We start from the raw sequence: 21663 nt of genomic DNA, 5'->3' as shown, positions 1-21663 counted from the left end.
TAAATTGCTGTTCTGTAGAAGCTGATTTAAACAGGAAGAACGAAAACCTGAAGTGTGACCAGTCTCAATAAGACTGATTTGTACTTTAGAAGTAATATGAGATTTTGGATCTTTCCTGTTCTCAAGGCACAGCTTGAAATATCTTAAACAGCAGGACCATCAGGATCACTTTCCACTACCCAGAATAGAGGCATTCAAAATTGTGTGCCAATTTTAACAAACCAGTGATGAAATTAAATCATTACCATCTTCCTTAGCTTATGGATGGGGAAAAAAAGGAGGTCCTAAATATTCAAGCTGTGTCATTCGAAATACCTGAGGGCTTTTAGCATCCTGACTAGGAATATCTAACATGGAATAACTGAATTTTTTTGCTATAATAAAGTTGGGGTTTAAAACTATATAAAAGCGAGAACAAATAAGGTGATGGATGAGGACACTTGTAAAAAATCCGTCTCTAACCAGACTTTGGAGTAAAAACCTTGAATTTGTATATGGGCTGGTTATAAAAATAAGGGATCAACTTTGAGAAGTTAAATACTGGAAAAGTTAGATACCGTATCCTGGCATTACTTGGAACAATTTGTTTGGCAGAATAAAACACAATATTCCTTGTTTGTATAATAAGTATTTTTGGTAAAAGCATTTAAAACCAAACTGTCAGCGAACAGAAGAGGTTTTTCTTCAGTTTCAGTAACACCTCCCACATTTGACTACAATGACCTGCTTATTATATTTTAAATATATTTTAGTTCATATTTAAATATAAATTATGTATCTATAAAATAACACTTAACCATGATCTATAGTTTTAGCAGAAATCAATAGTAGGTGTTTCTTTTATTCCACTATGCCATAAGTACATATTTCTTTCCAAGAAATCTTTTACGAGACAAATCACTCCTATTAGTCTCACAGCATTAGTGTGGCAAAGAATAGGCAGTAACTCAGCCTTTGGCAGTATCCACTGTGGAATTAAAGGCACCTGCCACGCATTTAAGGACAGATTCCTTGCAACCTTCTCTGTCAGACACCCACACAGAGACAAGACACTGTATAAAGTTATGAATCATGGGTGGTAGAAAGTATCTCTCATTTTTGTTTCAGCTTTTATTGCTTGGCAGCAGAAAATGTGATGTCTGTGAGAAAAAATTGGCCATCTTTAATCATTCTGAAATTAATAGTAGATGTATTCTCTTGAAAAGACTACATTAAAAAGTATAACTATTATTCAACATGTTCATAAAGGGCAAAATCCAATCCTTGTGAGTCTGGCATTCTCACAAAGGCTATAGATCTTTTGGTAACTTTTGCCACTGAGAGTGGTTGATTTTCCAGCCACAACCTGTACGAGGAACACAGCATAAAAAAGAAAAACAAACACACCAATCAAAAATCTTGCAATTATGAAGAAAACCAGATTTTTCTCTTCTGTCCAAAGAGAAATTACTGCAATTGCTCTTTTTATGCAGCTTCAGCAGAGTGGAATGAGTCAGGGTAGATTCACAGAGCTATGGCAACGCTTGAATGCACGTCCCAGGCAATCACTGCTCTTTGATAGAAAATGACTGTAAACGTGCCTGTACATAAGAAAAACATAGATTTCTTTTCTTCTCAGAATTCCACTGAATAAGAGAAATTTTCAGATAGTGGGAGTAGTTTCATTTCTCACTAATTTAGCTACAGTGAACTTCTGCTAATATACTATTCTAGTTAGGCTGATATAGAGCAATTAGGGCTTGCTCGATTTCAGAAACTACAGGTCTCATGTATTGGTAAAGCTTTTTATGTTTTTAAAATGAACAAATTAAAATATTACTTGATTTTGATTGACAGACCACAGAAGAGCATGCATGCAAGGAGGACTCAGTGTTTTCTAATTTCAACCTTGATAATTAGGAAGTCCAACACAAAACTGATCATATTAAAAAAATTGGTAGAAAATAAATAGATACTCTTTTGTCATACTTTGGTACCATAGAAACAAAACTTTTTTTGAATTCTACACTTTTAACAATTGTTGGCAAAAATAATAAAGCCCCAGTTGTTTTTCCTATCTAGCTGTATTTAATATAACACACCCAGAGAGGGTGAAGCCTCTCCATGAGTGGAGACATTCAGGATCTGGCTGGACACAGTTCTGGTTAATCTGCTCTAGCTCAAGATTCTCTCAAATCTACTCCACTAGGATTGGACTACATGATCTCAAGAGGTCAATTCCAACCTTAACAATTCTTGTAAATAACTGGTCTGCACAAAAATAGGCACAAAAGGATTAAGGAAAATTGTAGTTAATTTCAGCTTTTCTAAGCAGCCTTGTATTAAACGAAAATGGACTATTTCTCCTCATCTCCTTCAAATTTTAAATTTCAAATGACTATGAGGCTAAAGACTTTGCCTGTGTATGATTTAATCTTTCCTTCTTCTGACTAAGTGTCCAGAGTATTTTACTCAGCGCTGCTATGGACTTTTCCAATGAGGCTTGAAATCCAGGTTCTGCTTGTTCAATGAAGAAAAGTTAAGAGGACTTGACAATTTTCATCAGACATTTTCTTCAGCATTCTTTAATAAATTTTTGCCCTAAGAAGATTATGTCAGTGCTGTTATCTTTAATTAAACATACCAAGGGGATAATTTTCATGTTTTCTGTGAACAGCGATGGCCTCTTTCAACAGGAAGGGCTTTTAAGGTCCTGTATTGTACTGCAGCTTTTAAACTAAAATGCATCTACAGGGAATTACTTTTATGAAGGTTCATGTACTTTCTCAACACTCCCAAAATCTCAGGAAAGAACCATTTTTTTCAATTTTTAGAGCCTGCTTTGCTCCATGATGACTCTTATTTGCTTGCTTCCATCCACATATCTTGTTCAGAATTGTAGGTGAGTAGCATCTTTAATAATTTATTTTTAAGGAATACTAGTCTTCAAGGAACCTCACGAAATTTCAGAATCAGGGACTGGGTCATTCTCCTGGTCTTAGGTCATATTGAGAAGAAAAAAAAATCCCACCATCTTTTATCCTCTGTCACAATGTAACAGGGACAGTTTGAAGATGCTTAACATTTTAATGTAAACTTGAAATAGAAGACATGGTCACAGAAAACACTCAACTAAAGTAGTTTTGACCATAAATGTGTTTAAACCTAAACAAATCCCTGCATTCAGTATTACTATCACTTCCTCTCCTGCAACTAAACTGAGCTCTGTACAAATATTAATAAATACAATGCTACTACACTTATATATTAAAGCCTTATGTTCTCCTTCCACACTTTCTATAGAAATTGGCATTCATTTAAGTTAAAAAAAAAAATAAAATCACAATCTCAATTGCAAGAGGCAGGAGGGATTTTAAAAACAAATTACACGTTTTTTTTGCCAATAAGCAAACACATTCTGACAGGGAACTGGTATTAGTAGGTACAGATGGTGAAACAGCAGCAACACTCAATTTCTCTGTAGTAACAGTCTGCAGACTCACTGATTTTAGGACTTTCTGCCTATGTTATAGAGTTGAATATTCCCTACTTGCAATAAGCCTTAGTGTAGGTAGGAAAATAGAAGAAACTACAGGTTTTGTACTAAGAAACTGTTTTGTTCCTTTTTTTGCCCCCTCATCGGCAGGTCTAACTCAGGTTTTCATTTTATAATAATGTTCTAGTTTCTCTCTGCCAGTTTTAAACTCTTGTAGTGATCTGTAATAAACAACATTCTGGCGCAGCTTTATTTTCAGTCAAATCCCTCTAGGGAATAGAGTGATTTAACATGAAATGTGTATCCCATCCTGCTGCTTTCTGTAATCTACTCAGACCAAATGGGGATAAGGAATACTTACTTCACAAAAATTAAAATGAGACGTTTTGGCCAAATTTGAACTCCAATGGAGGTATTTGAAAATGTTACCCATAATCTTACTTTAGTCTCCCAAGTCTGGCTAATAAAAACTTCAAACTTCTCCCATTTACCACTGCTCCAGTTTCTGCCTCCAAAGCCATTTTGCTTAAAACAGAATATTGTCACCCCTGTAACAAAACCTAAAAGTTGAACTAGATGCTGGGTACTTTCTTAAAAGTTTTCAGAGAGAAAAAAGTAGGACTGACAAGTTACATTTATGATCTCCAACTTAAAGAGGACAAGAATAATGCATATACTTGTTTGTCTCTGAATGGCTGTTGCTGGCTGAGTGATATCTTCATGGAAAAAGGTTTACACAGATCCAAAGAGGTCTCCCCACAAAAAAAACCCAACTGAAAACATGCAGCCATACAAGAGAGGAAGGAAAAATTATTCAAAGCAAATTCTTAAAAATGCTTCATACTGTAAACAAAACATCTAGCACACAGTTTTTAAAGTTTACAGAATTAGAAGTAAAAAAACACTGATGAGCTTCAGATTGTAAATTCACCAATCTTATTTTTCATGGTATTATGCATTTGTAGATATCACAGAGGTTTTTTACATGCTTTAGCATTTAGAAGGTTTAAAGACCCTGTCATTATTTTAGATAGAAAATATGGGACCCAAGCAATTTTTAATGTTCAATATTAAACAATTATCAGGGAAATGGAAGCAACACCTGCCTGTCTCTTTTACAATTAACTAAAAACCAAACAACCAAACCCAAAGCTTGTTGATGCGATATTAGAACTGGTTAAATGTGATACCTTCTCAAATCATATTTCTACATTAAATACCTGCTAACCCAAAAAAGTGAGAAATGTTTAAACTGATTTTTAAAAAAATAACAAACCAAATAATCTACAACAATTGTACCTGCAACCACTGGAGATTTCCTGTCATCCAGAAGCTGAATAGCAGTACTGGCTGTCACTACATTGCTCTTGTTTGTGGTTTCTGCAGGGTTTATTAAGAAAAAAAGTAAAAATAATTGAAAAAACATATTGCAGAATGAGGCAACTGAGCTTTTGTCCCCCGGGTTTGAAATAACAGTCTACATGGATTTAGTGCTCAGAAAATAAAGTAGTAAACATCATGTTCTATATGTATGCACAGAACATACAGGCACTGCCATTGTAAATTCCCCAGCATCTCAAAACCAAGCTTAAAACACTGAAATGATTATCAAGTTTTGACTCTGTTAAAATGGCAACAAAGGTGACAATTTTTGGTTGGGTTTCTCATTAGTGTGAACGTTTGTTCTGTTGGACTTGTCTTGCTTAAAATACCAGGCTGTAAGTTCAACCTGTGCAAATATTAAAAGCCACACCTTGGGGTTTCCCTTGGAGCCCTGTAAGAGATGCACCTGGACAAAGGGCCAGTAAAGTAGCTGCAGATTTCAATGCGTATTTCAGATTAACATTGGAGATTAGCTACAGAGCCCACCCAGTACTGACATACTTGGAATCCTTTCAGCATCATATATGTCTCAGAATTTAGAGAATGACAAAATGACAGACCTGTGCTGAATGGGATTGAATACACAAAGCTCCCAGGTATTTGCTCAGCAGCTCTTCTGTACCAGAGTGGAAAATGGTCAGCATTAAAAATGTTCTCCTTATCTTCAGCTGTCAGGAAGTCTCTTGAGAAAAAAGAGAGACAGAAAACACTTGTTATTTGTTGCGTGGCACACAATAGTTTCTAGCTTTGAAAGACAATAAAAAAACAAAATGCAATTTTTAGGGAAAGGAAATGGTTTGAAACAATTCTTCTAATACTGTTTGTTCAACAAAAGGGTTAAATTTAGCCACTAACAAATATTTGTGACACACTTACAATCACTTTTGGTGTGAAAGATGGAAAAAGTACTGAAAAATAGTACCTCTAAGTACTGCTGAAAACATTTTTACTGATGTGTACAAATAAAAATGTTTAGTCTAAAAGGCCTTTTTCTTTTAGCACAATGTAAGAACTGTGAACTGTACAAGGTGGAAAAGGCACTGGAGATTTGACAGTATGTTGCCACTGGTATTTGCTCTTAAGTAGTGAAAAAAGAAATTATTTTACAGCCTACTTTCCAATTAATATGTAAGGGGTGGTAGTGGACAACTACATTATTCCTCAGTAATTATTCCTCAATAAACAACTACTTTATTCCTCAATCATTCCAGGGAATGTTGACAGAGGAAAAGTTGTGTCAAGTGACAAGAGAAAGTATGGTGTCCACACAGCTGTTCTGGTTTGCTGTCTGACAGTAACAAATTGGAGTGTTATTGATCTCACCCGTCAGGCTACTTGAACTACAACAGTAGTTGTGGTCAGATAGGCACCATATAATTTTATATTAAATAAAATTATATTATCATAAATATCAAGTGCATATTTTCTTTTGCATGCATAATACCTCCATGAGATTACATCTTCTCCAAGCAAAATAGGAAACCCTTGTGTAATGAGATCTCTTGATTACTCTTACACTCAGTCCACTTCTGCCACTTGGCTTTATTTCAACACTGAAAATATTTTCCACAACAGTGATGCAAAATCTCTGAAAAAGCCTACAAGTATTTGTTTTTAGGTGGGGTAGTAAAAAAAAAAACGTCATCTGCAGGTGTAGCATTTTCGTAATCCTGCTCTGAAGAGTAAAAGATGTGAGGCTGGGAGTATGTGTGTGGAGAAAGTAAATACATGGGCTACTGGTGTAAAATAGTTCATTGTTCCAAATGTTCCAGTTGAACAAAGAATTGAAGGGATCCTATGAGATCTTTCTAACTTGTTCTATCTGAAGAAACAGTAGATGGGCTTCATAAAATAAAACATTTTTTCCCTTCTTTGCTTATATGGCTGCTAAGCATAGCTTTGTTACTTACTGGTTAGTGAGCTGCTCTGGACCCACAAACAGGTTGATACGAGATAGTCCAGTCCGTGTTCCAAGGAAGGCAACTTCCACTCCTTTGTCAGAGTTTCTGAAATGGCAAAGATGATGCTTTTAGACAGTAAAAAGATAAAGCTATATTACTGGTCAAAGAAAGTACAAGTGTACTGTAGTTTTTGAGAAATATTATCTTAAGCATAGTTCCCTTATTTATTGATTTATTTTTAAATGCTGGGGTTTACGTTATAGACATGTGGGTTTGGAAAAACATGCAGTGTAGAAATGCTATTTAGGCCAAGAATCACTAAAAAGTCAAAGACAGTAAATTTTGTAGGATTTGTAGGGAAGGTTTATATGGAAGCCATAGCATAAAAAGGTGTGGCATAGCTATATACCAACTATTTAATAGCCACTGGCACTCAGTGATTTTGAAGTGGGCAGGAATTCCAGATCTTACTCCCAGTCCATTCAACACTTCCATAGGATGTTTATGCTTCAAGTCGTAGGTGTGAATGTTGCTCAAGCAACCAAGCATAGAATTTCATTAGTTTTATTGTGGAAATTACAACTAATCATCCTGATGTACACTGCAAGATAAGCACTTAAGACTGAACTCAAAATTGGTGCTATTTGGGATCAAATGGTTAAAATACTATCTTCATGCATATCAGAATCTGTTAGACATGCCACCAGTTCACTAACATATCTGTCAAAAATACACCCATGGCTGATAGATAAGGTTGACACAAAGCTTGCTTACTCTGATTTATTCAATGCTAGGCTGGTCCAATAAGCTTCAATTGGTGCACTCACAACTGCATCAAACAGAACTTCCTGGATCAATTCTTTATCACCTGTTACAATATATTAAAATCAGTAAATGCATGTGCATACAGAGAAATTTTTTTAGATGACCAAACAATAGGTTTTCTTACATTGTACATTATATCTGTGATATGCTTTCAAAAGTTTTGCACTATGAAGCACTCATTACGTTATATTAAATGGTATTTTACAACAATGCAGTTTTTCCTATATAATTTCATTGCACTAACAACAATTTAGATAAAAAACCAAACATTGATCCTCCACTTCTCTTGTAACTTGTCCATGTATATATTATCTAATGCTCCCATTTGCACATTACATAAGGTTAAAACAAGCAGGTCTACTAACACTCACATTTCTGCAGGTGGGCAGAATATGCACTTATCCACCTGAATTTTTTATTCTACTTTGCAGTTCAGAAATGCTAATTGCATACCCACCCTCCCTAAGATGCTCATGAAATATCTCATATATTCTTTAGAGGCACGATCCAAGGATTGATTCAGACCAATTCTGTATAACTTACAAAACCAGATGGAGTGATAATTTTGCATAGCATAGCTACATCATCTGAAAAGATACATGAATATTTGCTTCAGGCATATTGTTCACTGCAACAGTCAGAAATCTGAATCATCAATATCTTTATTGATACCCTGAATAAAGCTCAACACTGATTGAAATTCCAAAGTTACATCAGCCAAGCAATCCTATCTCAAATTAACACTGGTTGAACTAAGTAGCTTTCCATTTTGTAGAAGGTTCAGTACAACAGTTTTTAGCTGGGGTAAAGCCTACTAAAGTGCATGTTTAACAAAATACTTGCATTGCAGCAATGGCTCTTTTCCCGTGAGGTAGCGTTTAATTGCTTCTAACTGAGTCATTTGACGGTGCTCAGGATGTAAGTCAGTGTTGCAATAGGACCTGTGAACACGTTGTCAAGACGTTAAAATGTTATTATATGTGTAAGAATGATCTCCCTTTGTCTTTGAACATAAAGAATTGGGCTCTGCAAGCACAAACAATATGAAACCAAGAAGGGTAACAGACACCAATTTCATGCTTTATTTAAAGCTTACCATTCATCTGCTAAAGCTACATCAGGGTGTTCTAAATCATGTAAACCTGTAACAGTAATAATAATGGGTTATTTAGGGAGCAGTCTGGGTAACAGATGGTTATTTGCATACAGTCCATAACATAAACCCTTTTTGGAAACTGCATTATTACCACAATGAAATAAATCACAGTAAACTATGCTCAAATACACTTTAGGGTCTAACAAACTTGCAAAAGCCAGCTAAATCAGATCTAAAACTGAAAAGGTAGGAAAACTTTTTTGTGCTAGTATGTTTAACTCATACAAATTACTCACATAATATATTTAAAGTTAAGAAGAAAATCTGAATAAAGACAAATACAAAATGGTAACAGACTCCTGTTCATACTCCCTTGTTCTCTTTGGCCAGTAAAGTTCTTTATGCTAAAATACACACTTCTCATTTCATGTGAGCTGTTCTCTTTTAAAGAAAAAAGTTGTAATTCCCTCAAAACCTAAGGACACAGCCCATGAACACAAACAACAATTTATGTGATCATTCAGAATAGTTTTTTTGTGCTAACAGGTCATGCAAATGCTTGTAAATAAGAACCCTAACATTAGTTATATAGCACAATAAAAATGTACTTTGGCAATTTTAAAAACTCTTAAAACACTTATCAATAGACAATAAGAAAATAGGGATCAGAAGGCAGGGTCTGGGTTTAACCTGCCAGATCACATAATAAACAATGACAAAACAACAGCAGTTAAGGAAAGCAGGGAAGCCAAAACCAGAACTACAGCTGTAGCCCTTGGAGAGGACAGTGAAGTGTCAGTGATGGAGAATCAGTGAAGGTAAGACTGGGAGAGAAGGATCTGTTAGTTATGGTTATGTTAACACTTCTGGTGATGCATCTGGGAGCAAATATCAGACTGCTGAGATGTGTGGCTGGATTAAAGAACATCGGTGAGAGGTATGTTGGGAACAGTTTGGAGAGCAAGCAGCTTTGAATCTCCTGCTGTGCTCTCTTTCTATCTAGACTAGTATTTGCTGCTCAAGTGACTCAAACTTCAAAGCATTTCTTTTTATATCTCTCCTGAGTACAGGAACATATTCATGTCACAAAATACAGCTGAGGAACAAAGATCTGAAGAAATTAAGTATCTTGTTTGACATCACTGACAAAACAAGAAGAATTGGAAATGGAGACTTCAGCATAAAATCTGAAAGAATTCCCATATTGAAGCATTTTTTGCTCAGTAATTTCTAAAACTTTTCAAATCTCTCTTCAATCTTCTGAAATGCCTCTACTCTTCCTTCATCTTCAGAAACCTTGTTGCAAAACACCTTTTATCACCACACACAGTGGACTCCTGCACTCATTTAATTGGAGACTCATCAAAAGGCAAAACCATAAAGAAAGAACAGTTCTTTCCCTGGTTACCTCTACTGCTGTTATAAATATGTAAGTCCTTGTAGATAATGCCCAAAGCAATTATAGCTCTGAAAGAGTTCACAATGTATAGTCTGTGAACAAAAATGCCATAACAATTACAGTGCTCTTAGTGGTTACTTCATTCAGAAAACACCACAAATAATTAACATTGGGCCTGAGTGATTCTCTGGAACATTGAGAGAGGACAGAAGATGATCACATCTAAAGAAGATTCACAGTCTGACTATGCTTAATATAACTGAGGACAAAAATCCTGTGAAGTAAAAGATCTTCAAATAAAATAAAAGAAAAAAAGAAATAAAAGAAAAAAATCTAATTACCTTATGGAATCTGCAGACAAACATAAAAGTTTTAGGACTACCAAATCAACAATAAAACTACTGTGTAAGCAACATGAGAAGGTAGGTGTCTTACCTTCTTCTACAGTTACGTTCCCTCTGAAGAAATATTTTCCATGTCCTCTAGAGAGAGCCACACCTAAACTGTGCAGAGAAATAAAGCAGACCTTGAAATCTGTGAGACAAACAATAGCAGACATTCAGAGCTATTTTCATTTCTAACATCTCCAGCTAGTGTACTATGATTAACTTTAAAACTGTTTGTTTCCAAACCCTCACAGATTATATTTATTTTACAACTAGTTGCTTCAATGACGTTTCAGTTCTGATGTGGCTGCAACAATTGGCTGTATTTATGTGGGCTTAGAGGTGCAGTAAACCATTATTCTCTGGCAAACTAATAAATGAGCCCCTCTAAGCTCACTGCTGTTCACCCAGCATGAGATTTCTTCAGCTGGGCCTTGAACATGCCCATGGCCTTACAATGAAGGAGACAATTTTTTGTAATCAGAGTAAGCTGTTGAGAAACTACAGAAGTATGGGAATTGATGGAGCTACTGAGAGGAAAAGAATTTCCAATGTGACAACAGCATCATGACTCCTCTTGGACTAATTTTTCTGTGTTTCATATTTTTAGCTAGTATAGCTCTTTTGTATTGACTTTGGCTTCATAAATTATCAACAGTTACATACTTTGTTTTGGTTTGGTTTTTAGTCTACCATTTAAACTATCCAAGTTTAATGAACTGGCTGGGGATCCCATGCCTCTTGTTATTGAACACACACAGAGAATACCTTCTGGCATTCGTTCATTCAAGGGGATTATCTCAGGCTAAGAATCTGCCAGTACTCGAAGTACATGTAGAGGCACCGAATCCAAGAGCGCACAAGCTGCGATCAACAGCTCGATCTGGGAAGGGGCTGAACACTAAAAATCTTTGACACTACAGTATAGATTTTAATAAATGTTGCCCCTGCTGTCTTCCCAAATCTACACTACAACCCATCAAAACTAGACACACACCATACTAAAAAAGCAGGACTTTTTCCTAAATATTTCTGTCCTCAGCATCATAACTTGCACTGCATGCATATATCTGTTTACTTAATAGGGCAAGATAGACAGTGCCAGAGGAAAAAAAAACCACAACAAAACAAAACAAAAAACCCAACCAAACAAAAAACCCCCAGCAACAACAAAAAATTCCACAAAATAAAAACAAAACAAAACCTACACTGAGTATTACCACTCATGTGTGAATTTCAACAAGAATAAACACTGCATTAGAGGTCAGAGAAACGTGCCTATAGTTTCTCTATGTGGCAATGTAGCTCAAGTTATGTGAAACAGTTACATTGAAGAAAATTTCAGTTGAGTATTGCAACTGCCACCCTTCTGCTTTAAGCATAAGTTAGCACTAGTACTCTTTTATTAATGGATTATTTCTAATTCAAATATGAGCATTTTTGAAGTGACTACCTGTCTTTCTTTTCCTTTTTTTTCCCCCTCCTAAAATGCATGCCAAAATGACCAATGTACTCAGTTTTAGTTATAGAAATACACCAAAGGTAGTTCAGAGAAAAAAAAAACCATCCAAACCTCAAATTGGAAGTGAAATACTATCTCATTTTACATTACATTCTTGTTGTGGAAAAAAAAAATCAAAATGGGGCTCAATATGTAGTTACTTAAATGGATTATAGTATTTATAGCTCTCCAAGTACTTTCGAAAGCCTTTCGTTCAATGTAAACCTCAACTGAATATTTTTTCAATGAAACGTAAGCCATGACAAACACTGGGAGTTTGCCTGTGTGAGCTTGCACAAACTTTCCATCCCTGGAAAAGCTGAAAGGAATGCTGGTAGGCTCCTTTTCCTTGCTATTTTCAGCATTGTCCAGGGATATTTCATTGTCAACTTTTTGCTGATGAGCTTTTAATGAGTTCACAAGCTCTGTATAAGCACAGATCCAATGAGTTGGATGAAATGTCCATTTATTATGGTCGGCTCTACCTGAATGGAGTCCCCTTGATGTCTGTATAATAGTAGTCATTTGTCATCACCAATACCCGCTTCTAGATTAAGAACAAGAAAGAAGGGGACAGGGGAAGAATTTAGTTTGCTATGAGAAATATATAAAAGACCAAGTGGTTAGTCCCTGATAAAATTATAAGTAATGTTTACATTCAGTGAGCAAAAAAAAAAATATACTGCAGTGAATAATATTTATACCAAACTTAAAAACTGTTTAAAAATTATTGCTTGCTTTGTATTTAGTTGGAATAATATTTTAGACATTGTACCCCTTTGTCCACTGTCTTCTTCACTTCCATGGAGAATTTCCCTGTTTTCCGATTCACCATTGCATTTCGGAGCTGAAATGAAGGAAATGTGTGTCAATCCCTTTATTTGCATTTTCGATAATTCTTTTACCTCTGAGCTCTCCAGTACACTCATTTGGCCTAAGCAGTGCTCAATTTTCTTCATTTCCTCATTTTCAGTAATTCTACTATGCACTGAAAAACCCCCTTACAGATTCTGTTATTGACTGTATAGGCCAAGACTTCTGCCATACAACTCTAGGCACGTTGCTAAGGCACAGAAGATACGAGCTTTCAGCATCCCTTATAGTAAAATAGCTCTTTGTGGAGTAATCTGGATCTTATGTGACACAGTGTGATTGACAATTTTGCAGTCACTGCATGGGAAGGTAAGGACTAGGTTCCTAGTTGGATTTAGGTGAAGTTAGACCAGGGCTCAGTGTTTAATTACATCAACAACTATACAGAATAAGAGAAAACATCACTTATCCTGTACTATTCATTCTGTTTAAGAATCTACATTGGGTTGCATCCTAAACCAGCACCAGAAACTTCATCCTAACTGCATCAGAAATTAGAACATGAAAACAGAATGACAGCCTGTTTGATCAGTAACCTGTTTCAGAGGGAACACACAACTGCAGTGCTCTGCAACTCCCTCAGTTGTCCTTTGGTGTCATGTGCCTCTTGCAAGGTAATAAATTTTAGCTCTGTAATGGAAGCCCTAAGTCAGTCACAGCTTTAAGAATTGGCCTGGACCTCTCCCTCTCAAAGTTGTCCAAGAGACATTTTAAATCCCCCTCAAAACCAAGTTGTGTTACTTGTATAAACCGAAAACTCAGAGAAGCTAGGGAAATCAGAAAATAAATGGAGAAGAGTTTATACACAATGATTTACCTGCTGCTCTTCAAGTTAAATCTGTTACTTTCTAGATCACCACAAACAGCGTTTTTCTGTAACTGTTTTCTAGCCTCTACATGAGCTGCAGCCTCCCAAACCTACGCTGCAAAGTCCCTTTCCCACCACCTCTAAAACCTCTTCCCTCAGCACACCTATTTGCTCCCTAGGAGAGAAGAGTCTTCCTCCCAGAGGACACACACCCTCTCCCTTAGGTGAACATGTCATGATGATGAAAAGAAGAGTAAAAAAACCAACATCCATCCCCCGGGTCTACAGGACAAAATGACCAGCAGGATGAGGACACGCTACCCTGGCACAGCTGTTCTGAGGGCACGGGCTGAAACTGAAGAATGAAAATACAGAGTTTTTTTGAGAAATTCTCAACATTAGGGCTTTGAATTTGCCTATTTATCAGTTCAGGACTTCAGGGAAGAAATAAGAAAGTTACTGCTTAACAGTCATACCATCTATATATGGAAACATTTCATTTGATTGCTCTTAGATTTACTAATGGAAGAAGTGAGTTATTTCGCTTGTTGTGGTAAAAAGCACCTATAAATCTTTTGCAGCTGTAGTTTGCATTACAATTGGAAAATTCCACTATCACTAATCAATTCAATATTCAAAATGCAGAATAATATTGACAAAGGGAGCATTTTTATGTCTCTTCCATTGCTTATCTATCTGAACACAATTTTGAACATCATGTTCAAGCGAATAAATACCTCCTGTTCCAGAGTACCTCATGCCAGATTGGGCGATTCAGTCAGGTTTTAATGAAAAATTGTGAAGATAGACTTATAAATGCACTCTGCAGGCTTTCTGAGTTAGTATGGAGTGAAAAGTGAATGACTAAACTTGCCAGTGAAGTATCTGGTTTTATTCTCACGAACAAGTTGAGCATGGCTGACCTATCAAAAACTGCAAACTTTGCAGCTCTTTAAATCTAATTCCAGGGCATCTAGATTTGAATTAACAGTCTTACTCTTCTGTCAGTGAGTGTAAAAGAATAATTTTTAGCTGGAGGCATATATAAAATAAAGCATATATTTTACTGTAGATTTTTTTTTTAACAATACATAATAGGCAATTCTGGAAATAGTTTCCTATTTTAAGTTTTGTGGTTTTGGACTTGGAGAGCTGGTCTTAATTAACCATCTACTTTCTAACATTTACAGAACAGTTCCATTTATCTTTAACATGGTTTTCATTTTTCTCCTATTGGTGCCTGCAGTTGTCTAAGACCCATTCCTCCCACAAGCCTCAGGCAAGTCATAGATTTACTAAAAGGTTCTCCAAACTCTCAGTAGTGTTTAAGATCAAGTTTGCATGTGGGATTTAGAGTTTTACTTTTCTTTCTTTTTTTTTTTTTTTCTGCTTGCTGTGATTGCATTTCTTGGCTTTGTAATCTGGTTTCTCAGCTCTTCTGCAGTTTCATCTCCCTCCTCAAATGCATAAAATAAGTACTGCCTCAATTGGCTCCAAGCCCCAAAACATTCATTCATGGTCTTTTTTATTTGGAAAAAAAAATATTTCATTCAGCTAGAAATTATAAGAAAGGAATTTTAAGTGAGTTAATGAGAAAAAGATTTCTATCCAAATTGAAACTTCTCCTCTTTGGTCCTGTGTATTTGCAAACCTTGCTGGAAGACACTGTTAACTTAATAAGTTGATGCTAAAATTTCTGTTTCTAATAAAATGCATTAACAGCAAGATAGCAGGTATTGTTAACCTGGAAAATGAGCTGATACATTTATGACAACACTATTTCATGGTGAAAAAAATTATAACCTTAGTTTGGACACCTTTCCCTTACTGGATCACTAGAGAAAACCAATTTCTTCACCTCTTCAGAGCAATAAGTATTCTTGCTCCTTCAACTAAATATCTTCCAATCAATTGCTAAAAACTCAGTTTCACTACTGTAGCATGAGATCATTCTATATTCTTGGAAAACTACATAACCATTAAATTAATGTGGTAAAAACTAAGAAAAAGTCTTAATCAGCTTCCACATAAGTGTTTCATGGGAGAAAAGTATCCCAGTAGTAGTCTATGTTATTAAAAGCAGCTATTTGAATACATTAATTCTTTCCCTCTGCAGTTGAATACACAATGCTTTACTACCCAAGCTTGGAAAAAATCAAGAACATCAAATGCAAGGTCTTGGGTAAAGCAGAGCCACATGCAGCTTGTCTCTATGACACAATTAAAAATTTATTTTTAAGAAGCTTGTTTTATAGGTGAAAGGCAAAAAGTGAGAAAAAAAAGTACTTAAGTATCTTTCATCAAAATGTGAAACGAAAATTTTGCGGCCTACAGATAGACAAAATGCAATTTCTGGTAGAAATTTTCGGAAAAAATTACAGAACATAGGGATGTCAACCAAAGGAAATAGAGTTTAATCTGGACTTTCATATGTATTCAGATAGAATCTCAATTATAAATAAAACTAAATTTGCAATGTCATAGAAATAGTTCAATGTTACATTAACTGAATCATTGAATTTCTGCTAAGATATGATTAAAAATGAGAGATTAAAATCTCAGAATTAAGCAGATGAAGTATTGGAAGAAATAAAAATACAAAAAAAGAAAACAAACCAAAGAGAAAGAGCAAGAAGAAAAATCACAAAGGTTTAAGGGCTGTATGTAACAGCATTTGAAAGGACAGAGGAAATTTTCAAAGGTCATTAGCAGAGAAACTGGTTGAGTAATAAGTGATCAAAGATAAGAAAAAAAGCCAGGTATAAAACATGAAGCCAATGAGATTGCCAAGGTTGCTATGATGTCTGAAAATCTAATGAAGAAACCTTAAATAGTGTGTGCATAGGAAACAGCACAAAGCTACACAAACATTCAAAAGAGTTTGTGTGTGCACTCCAACACAAAACTTTAACTGAGGAAGTAAGATGGCCTCCGAGGAAAGGCCGAGGACAATCTATCACCTGATGGAACAGACATTGCTTAAAACATAGATGAACTGTTTCACTATTCACAAAGGGGGTGGAGAGAGGGAGGAATGCAAGATATATATTTTGTAAGGGAGAAGGAAAATATAGACTTATGTCAGAACAGGGATCAAGAAATTAGTACATCTGAAGACTGACAAGACTCCAGGGGCTGTTGTACGTGATCCATCCCAGATTTCGGAAGGACATGACAAAGTAAGTATGGGAACCTTCAGTGGATATATTCAAAACCTCTCTGGAAAAGCAGAGGTACGAGGGACTTGAGAGAAGCTAACACAGTACTGATATTTGAGAAGGGATCGAGGAGACATCTATGAAAAATAGACATGTAGTCGTGACTTTGGCAGTAGGGAACTTATGGGAAAAACTAAATTACAGGACAGAAAGGGGAACACCTGGAAAGTTACGATTTAATTAAGGACAGTCAGCGCGGATTCACACAAAACGAATCGTGCCTAACAAATCAGATTTATTGAGGAAGTGACAGAAAGACCAGGCAGAGGTTAAGCCATGGACATAAGGAAAGCTTTTGATACAGTACTGCAGAAAAGGCTAAGCCTGAAAGGTAAGAAAGAATAAGATAAAGAGTGAACTACAGAGTAGATGGAGCACTGAAAAATGAGGTTAATGGAGAGCCTTGTGTGCATAACAGCTGATGGACATAGAATGCATGCTCCTGCAGCTACCCATGTGTCTGGAATTAGGAGCTGGGAGTGAAACTGTGCTCTGCACACAGGTAAAAGAATCCAATTTTGTATATTCATCTGATGTTTTTTGATTTTGTGCATTAAGTAAAACAGCTCTCATTACTTCCATTAAGGAAAGAGGGATCTCACGGAAAGAAGTTAAACTCATTCTTTTATTTCTGAGTTTCAGCAGTTGTCTGGGCCAGCCCCAAGGAGACATTCTATTCCTGTCTCTCATGCTATATTTGCTGTCCAGCAAAAATACACAATGGGATGCATGGAGACTGCGAGGGTGATGAGTTTTACCAAAAATACAAAGAGTCTGTGTTTGTGGTATATGCATATGTAAGGAAGAAACAATACAAAACAGTTGTAAAATTCTGAATGAAGTAAAAGGGTCTATTGTCCTTCCCTTCCTGAGAGTAGTCAGGTGGCCTCTCTAATGACTACTTAAACAGTTTCCAGGTACAGTAGTGGGATGCAACAATGTCTTCTGACAGGGTTTTAAAACACATCACTTACCACATCATCTCTGTCTTCCCATTCAACCTCAGAAAGATCCACACTACTGTAGTTGGGCTTTCTTCGTTTCTTCCCCTCTTCATACTGGTATAAAAAAAAAGGTGAAGCATTTAGCACATCTTGTTTTATCTGCACAACTATTTTGTATCAAAGATTTAAAAAAATTTGCTGGATGTTGATTTTGTGCAATACTCTTCGCAGTAGGGAGCTTAATTCACACAAAGTGCGCTGTACTGCTGCATAAATGTTCCCTGTGAACTAAAAACCTACATCACATGATTATTATATGATCTCTTTCTTGATGGACACACTGGGAAATCAAACTCAGCAGTTGTACCTTCTTCTCCCCATATGGAAAATACATGAGACCTGGGATCTGGCAGTTTATGTTAAATGTCTCAAACTAGCTCTTTCAGCTGTACAGGAAGTTATATTTACTATAATCTTATCAACAAAATGTTTACCCATTTCACTTTAAACAAGATAAGATGCAAGTCTTGGGAAGTATGGTGTTAACATTTGCTGATACTCCATTTTATCTACAACTTCATGGGGAAAAAAGTAACATACTAACAATGATAGTATATGGGGGTTTTATCACTACTCACTGTTACGCTGTAAATCACACATTTAAAATAAACATTCTAGAGACAAATTGATTTGACACCGAGGTGTTTATAATGTGGGAAATTCTGCCCTCTGCTGAGCATTCAAAATCAGCCTACTAGTGTAACCACACAAACCTGTCTCAGTGGAAGAAAGAAACAAACATTTTGGAAGACTTGGGAATAAAGAACCTAACTGGTTAAGTTAAATTAGGAGACTATATTTGAAAAAAAAGTAAATTTGGGAGAGGATCAGCGTAATGTGAAATCTGGTCTCTTATCTTTTATGATGTATACAAGTGGGAGCAAACAACCACCTTTTTATGAAGTATGACAGGAGACACTGGGATGCTATGAAAAATCCCCAAATTGCTTTTCTGACTGTTCAACAAGAGCATCACAGAAGGGTACAAAATGTACCTGCAAGGCAGTAGGTATAGTTGATTCTCCTCCCTCAGGGCAGGACCAACTGTACCATAAACCAAACCTGTCAGTGTTTGATACGAGCAATTCATCACCACAGCCAGCGGTGCAGGGACTTTAATCACATTCTGCAGATTACAGAGATCAAGAGAAAGACTTGCTCTCTGAGCATTAAGAAGGTTATTCCCAGCCTGACTTTTTCCTCTCCGAATTAGAAATTCTTATGTGAATTCCACAGTTGCTTTTGTGAACTACAATACTTTAAAATAGGCATGACAAAATCTTCCTGAAGAACAGCAAACTTGTAAAAATATTGACTGCAGCATCATAGTCACAAAGAGATTTTGAGATATTGGTAGCACTGTAAAGTTTCTTCTAGCACAGGCTTCACGGATCCTCCTTAATTTTTGCTCATAAAAAAATGGATACTCCAATTATTTCTACAGATTATTCTTTTTGGGAAATTCTGTGGGATACGATCCTGAGTCAAATCACACTCTTTTTAATAAAAAATCCTAACAACTCTGTTCATATAAGTCTTAGTCTACACTGTGAGAATTGATGTAGATGTAACTGAAAAGTATTTTCCTGTGCTTTTCTTGCCCTTCTGCTAAAATCCACCATTCTTGTAACAACAAGGTTGTCTACTTCTGGTCTAATACTATTCAACAGACGGGTAGAGAGATGTAAAGAACTTCTGCTTTCAGCACATGCTTATATACTAGACTTTGAATTCAAGCAGCTCAGTTCTACAATTACTTCTTGCTACATGACAGCTCTGATAGCCAGAGATAACTATACCCAAATACTGAAACACCAAGTTTGCAGCCAATATAACTAAATCTCACAAGAATAACGTATGAGAGGATAACATCCCATTCGTTAGCAGGGCTTGATTTTTGTAACTATGTTTGGCAAGCCTTTCATTATGGCTGCAGCTATATCAATATTATCTTTAATCTTTACAATGAGTAACTACATCTACTTTCTGTGGTTGCACCAATTAACCAAACAAATCTTTGATCTGATTTAGTCATTCTAGTATAGAAATGGTTACAGTCAGGCTCTGAAATACTGAGAGCTGAACAGTGTTACATAGAAGTTAGCTGGGATCATTTGAGTAGAGCAAACAGCTCCTGTACTGGTTCCAATATTTAATTACATCCTCACTCACAGATGTTGAAGAGCTTCTGGCCTATATTGCATTCTCAGACACATGTGCAAATCCTTACTTAGGACAATAGTAGTTGATCTTGAGTGTCTGACAGCAGAAGTAGGCTTCAAACATAAGGCAAACCATTTGTATCATACTGGTTATGGGCTTCGTATTTGTTTTAATCATATAGATTTCACACCTTGCACTTGGAGAACAAAAACCAAAAGCAATCAAATGAGGAGCTGGATAAAATACCCAAAGTTCTGCAGAAAGGCCAGAGTTGGAAGCATTCATGTATTAAAAATCTAGATTAGAAGAAACAAAGCCAAAACCCCAGTGGTCTAGCAGGAGTTCAGCTCTACAAGCATTCAAAGGAATTGAAAGTACAATTCTTAAACACATTTAGGACAGGAACTAATAAAGTATTGAGATGTCTAACTCCTTATTCTGCAATTACACTTTAGGAGCTACTGTTTAAGTGCCTACACAGGAATTCAACAAGTAAAGAATAGATTTATTTTATAGTTCAGAAAATGACAGCAGAGAAAACAAAAACCAACTTCCAGGAAGGATGTGATACCAAAAAAAGGGCAATTATTTGTACATCTGAGAAACTTTTCTTATAAATCTAATTTTCATGAAGATATCACCTTATTTCCAGCAGTAAATTTACATATCTTTATGCTTATGTAACCAGGGTGTCAAACATAAATGCACTTAGATCACATATAAAATACTTCTTAACAGTACTGTTGAAATGGTCATTCTTCTCCAGTTTCTTTCTAGTGTTATTGCTTAACTAATTTCTCAGTAAAATTTATTCATGGACACAGAAGCAATCCCCCAGCTTTTAAAAATAGCATTCAGTTATATCTTCTTGTCTGGTAGCAAACCTAATCTAACTTTTATCTCTAAGACTCCTGGGTGAAGTATAAAATACTGATTGAAAGCTGAAGCCAAACCCATCTGCAAGATTACTATAAAGCATTGAAAAAAATCATTAAGGGACCCCCTGGGAAAGATGCAAACTAGGAATTCTACCAAATAATTCTGATTTAAGTGCATGAGAAAAAGAGAGAGATTTAAAATGTGTACTGTTAATCTACTTTGACTAGTATAAAATGTGTGGTGATATTATATAGTAGTTAGCCCCTGTGAGGAAAAAAAACCAACCGAAAAATGTTAAATATCTGGTCTGCAACAGAAGAATCTTTTAGTCTGCCCAAAACTACATGATGGCTCCAACTCATTGTTGTTTGGGAAAAGAGCACAGGAATTGATTTTGTGATTAGAATGAGCTTTATCTTACTCAGTATCTTTTATTTGAGGCTGGGCCAAACTCTTATAGCACTGGATGATTCAAACAACATGTGACATGTACTGCTTGAGGACTGAATCACATTTTTTCACCACCCCATATACAACCATTTACATGTGCCATTATTAAACGCTTTGCTTTGATTTTATTTTTTTTAACACAAGCAGTCCCAAACCATCTGCATTGAATATGACCAGCCACGTGTTTATAAAGTCAGAGTGTAGCAATCTGATCATGGAGAGAGTAAACTACATCTTAACAGCTGCAAGTTTTGGGTCTAAGGTGATCGGAATTTCTCAGACGTGCTCCATATGGATAATGG

General features: G+C 36.0%; 1 protein-coding gene across 5 annotated transcripts in view; it reads right to left on the bottom strand.

Moving 5' to 3' along the window:
• Positions 1 to 21663, bottom strand: part of CACNA2D3 (calcium voltage-gated channel auxiliary subunit alpha2delta 3) — a 409434-nt gene that overhangs the window by 73370 nt on the left and 314401 nt on the right. For all 5 annotated transcript variants that reach the window (XR_003536951.1, XM_027700391.1, XM_027700390.1 and 2 more), the window contains 10 exons: positions 17840 to 17923; positions 12742 to 12813; positions 12452 to 12513; positions 10515 to 10582; positions 8681 to 8726; positions 8428 to 8525; positions 7534 to 7627; positions 6769 to 6864; positions 5419 to 5540; positions 4775 to 4855 (listed from right to left, as the gene is read on the bottom strand). Coding sequence is in view for 4 of the 5 variants with exons in the window: in XM_027700391.1 (XP_027556192.1) it covers positions 4775 to 4855; positions 5419 to 5540; positions 6769 to 6864; positions 7534 to 7627; positions 8428 to 8525; positions 8681 to 8726; positions 10515 to 10582; positions 12452 to 12513; positions 12742 to 12813; positions 17840 to 17923 (823 nt within the window). In the remaining variant the exon portion in view is untranslated. The remainder of the gene's footprint in view (positions 1 to 4774; positions 4856 to 5418; positions 5541 to 6768; positions 6865 to 7533; positions 7628 to 8427; positions 8526 to 8680; positions 8727 to 10514; positions 10583 to 12451; positions 12514 to 12741; positions 12814 to 17839; positions 17924 to 21663) is intronic.

The sequence above is a fragment of the Neopelma chrysocephalum genome, unplaced genomic scaffold, assembly GCF_003984885.1.
Source record: "Neopelma chrysocephalum unplaced genomic scaffold, ASM398488v2 Primary Assembly neopelma1_147, whole genome shotgun sequence".
Lineage (NCBI taxonomy): Eukaryota > Metazoa > Chordata > Aves > Passeriformes > Pipridae > Neopelma > Neopelma chrysocephalum.
The sequence above is the reverse complement of the archived record's forward strand: the minus strand, read 5'-3'. Positions and strand labels throughout refer to the sequence as shown.